Source organism: Cynoglossus semilaevis, chromosome 3 (genome assembly GCF_000523025.1).
Source record: "Cynoglossus semilaevis isolate Cse_v1.0 chromosome 3, Cse_v1.0, whole genome shotgun sequence".
In the NCBI taxonomy this organism is placed as follows: Eukaryota; Metazoa; Chordata; class Actinopteri; order Pleuronectiformes; family Cynoglossidae; genus Cynoglossus; species Cynoglossus semilaevis.
The window spans coordinates 15,840,513-15,841,972 of record NC_024309.1 but is presented as its reverse complement, the minus strand read 5'-3'; the positions used below and the strand labels follow the sequence as shown (position 1 = coordinate 15,841,972).

Below are 1,460 nucleotides of genomic sequence, written 5' to 3'. Positions count from 1 at the left end.
CAAGGAGGAGAAGAAGGAGGAGGAGTAGGCTGTAGATTGTGTACAGAGGAGGTAGAACCACTCACCCTGGCGTCAGTGTTGGGGGGGGGTCTGGGTCCGTGGCTGAAGGCCTGGGCGGGGTCTTTGTGGTAGACCTTCAGGCAGGAGTGGTCTGTGATGTTCCTGTGGGGAGAAGAGGTGTCCAGGGGTAAGAAGGCAGCCCAGATATCACCGTCAGAGTAAGGTCGCCTCTGTCTCAGCCTGGAGCGTCTCAGCAGCGCCCCCAGGGGGACGTAGCCGGACAGAGGCTCCCGACTGTGGAACATTTTTATCTAAATGTTTAGAAAAACACAGAATCCTCTGAGTTCTAACCCCAGACTTCACTGACGCAGCTCGGACCAGGACACCTGAGAGAAAGTGAGTCCAGGTTTACGACCTGAGTCAAAGTACACCGTCAGGCCGCAACAGGAAGTGCAGAAGAACGGGGGCAAAGGTCGAGTTGGCTGGAATAAAGGTGGAGTTTGATTGGCTGTGAATGGAAACCAGTGGAGACGGAGGGAGTCACAGCAGGAGAGACGTTCACTGACTGTGGGATTTATTAGTTTGAACTACTGGGACAGACTTTACCGCTGAAGAAATACACAACTAACTAAGTTAGCTAAAGGAGCTAGCTATTAGCTAAACCAGAACTGATCAAAGAACGCAGTGTTCTGAAAAAACAGATTTAAAACAGATTTAATTTGAAAAGGTTTCAATTAATTTGAAAAGGTTTCAAACAGATTTAATTTGAAAAGGTTTCAACCCCGTCAACGTTCAACCACGTCAACGTTCAACCACGTCAACGTTCAACCACGTCAACATTCAACCACGTCAACATTCAACCCCGTCAATGTTCAACCACGTCAACGTTCAACCACGTCAACGTTCAACCACGTCAACGTTCAACCACGTCAACGTTCCCACTCTAATTCAAATATTCCAGAGTGAAACTTCCTCCAGGAGACAAAGGGAAACTGCTTTGCTTTTATTCCAGAACAACCTTCTGTTCCATGCACTGAATGGAAACAGGAAGAGAAGTGGTTTCCTGTCCAGTGGCACTTCCTGTCAGGGGGGATTCAGACAGGAAGTGCTCAAGGAGGGGAAAAGTCAAGGATCTTTGGAGGAAGTGGGAATCTATGGAAAACTGTGAAAGCACACACACACACACACACACACACACACACACACACACGTTGTTGACGTTGAGGACGGCGTGAGCTGACCTGACGTCAGAGAGCTCGTAGTAGACGTTCCTCATGTCGTCCTTGACGTAGACGGCCATGCTGGGAGACTCCAACATCTTCATGGTCAGCTGCTGAGGGAAGGCACTGACGAACAGAGCTCTGACCGTGTCCACGCTCGTGATCTCGTTAGGCATCCGGATCTGTTTGGTCTCGTCCCCGTACTGAAGGTACAGCACACCTGAGGAGGGAGCAGAGGGG

At 49.9% G+C, this 1,460-nt stretch overlaps 1 protein-coding gene across 1 annotated transcript in view; it reads right to left on the bottom strand.

The window, feature by feature from the left end:
- Positions 1 to 1,460, bottom strand: part of kiaa1217 (KIAA1217 ortholog) — a 48,947-nt gene that overhangs the window by 17,558 nt on the left and 29,929 nt on the right. The window contains exons 4-5 of the mRNA XM_025054357.1: positions 1,242 to 1,440; positions 66 to 162 (exon numbers count right to left, since the gene is read on the bottom strand). Coding sequence (XP_024910125.1) covers positions 66 to 162; positions 1,242 to 1,440 — 296 coding nt within the window. The remainder of the gene's footprint in view (positions 1 to 65; positions 163 to 1,241; positions 1,441 to 1,460) is intronic.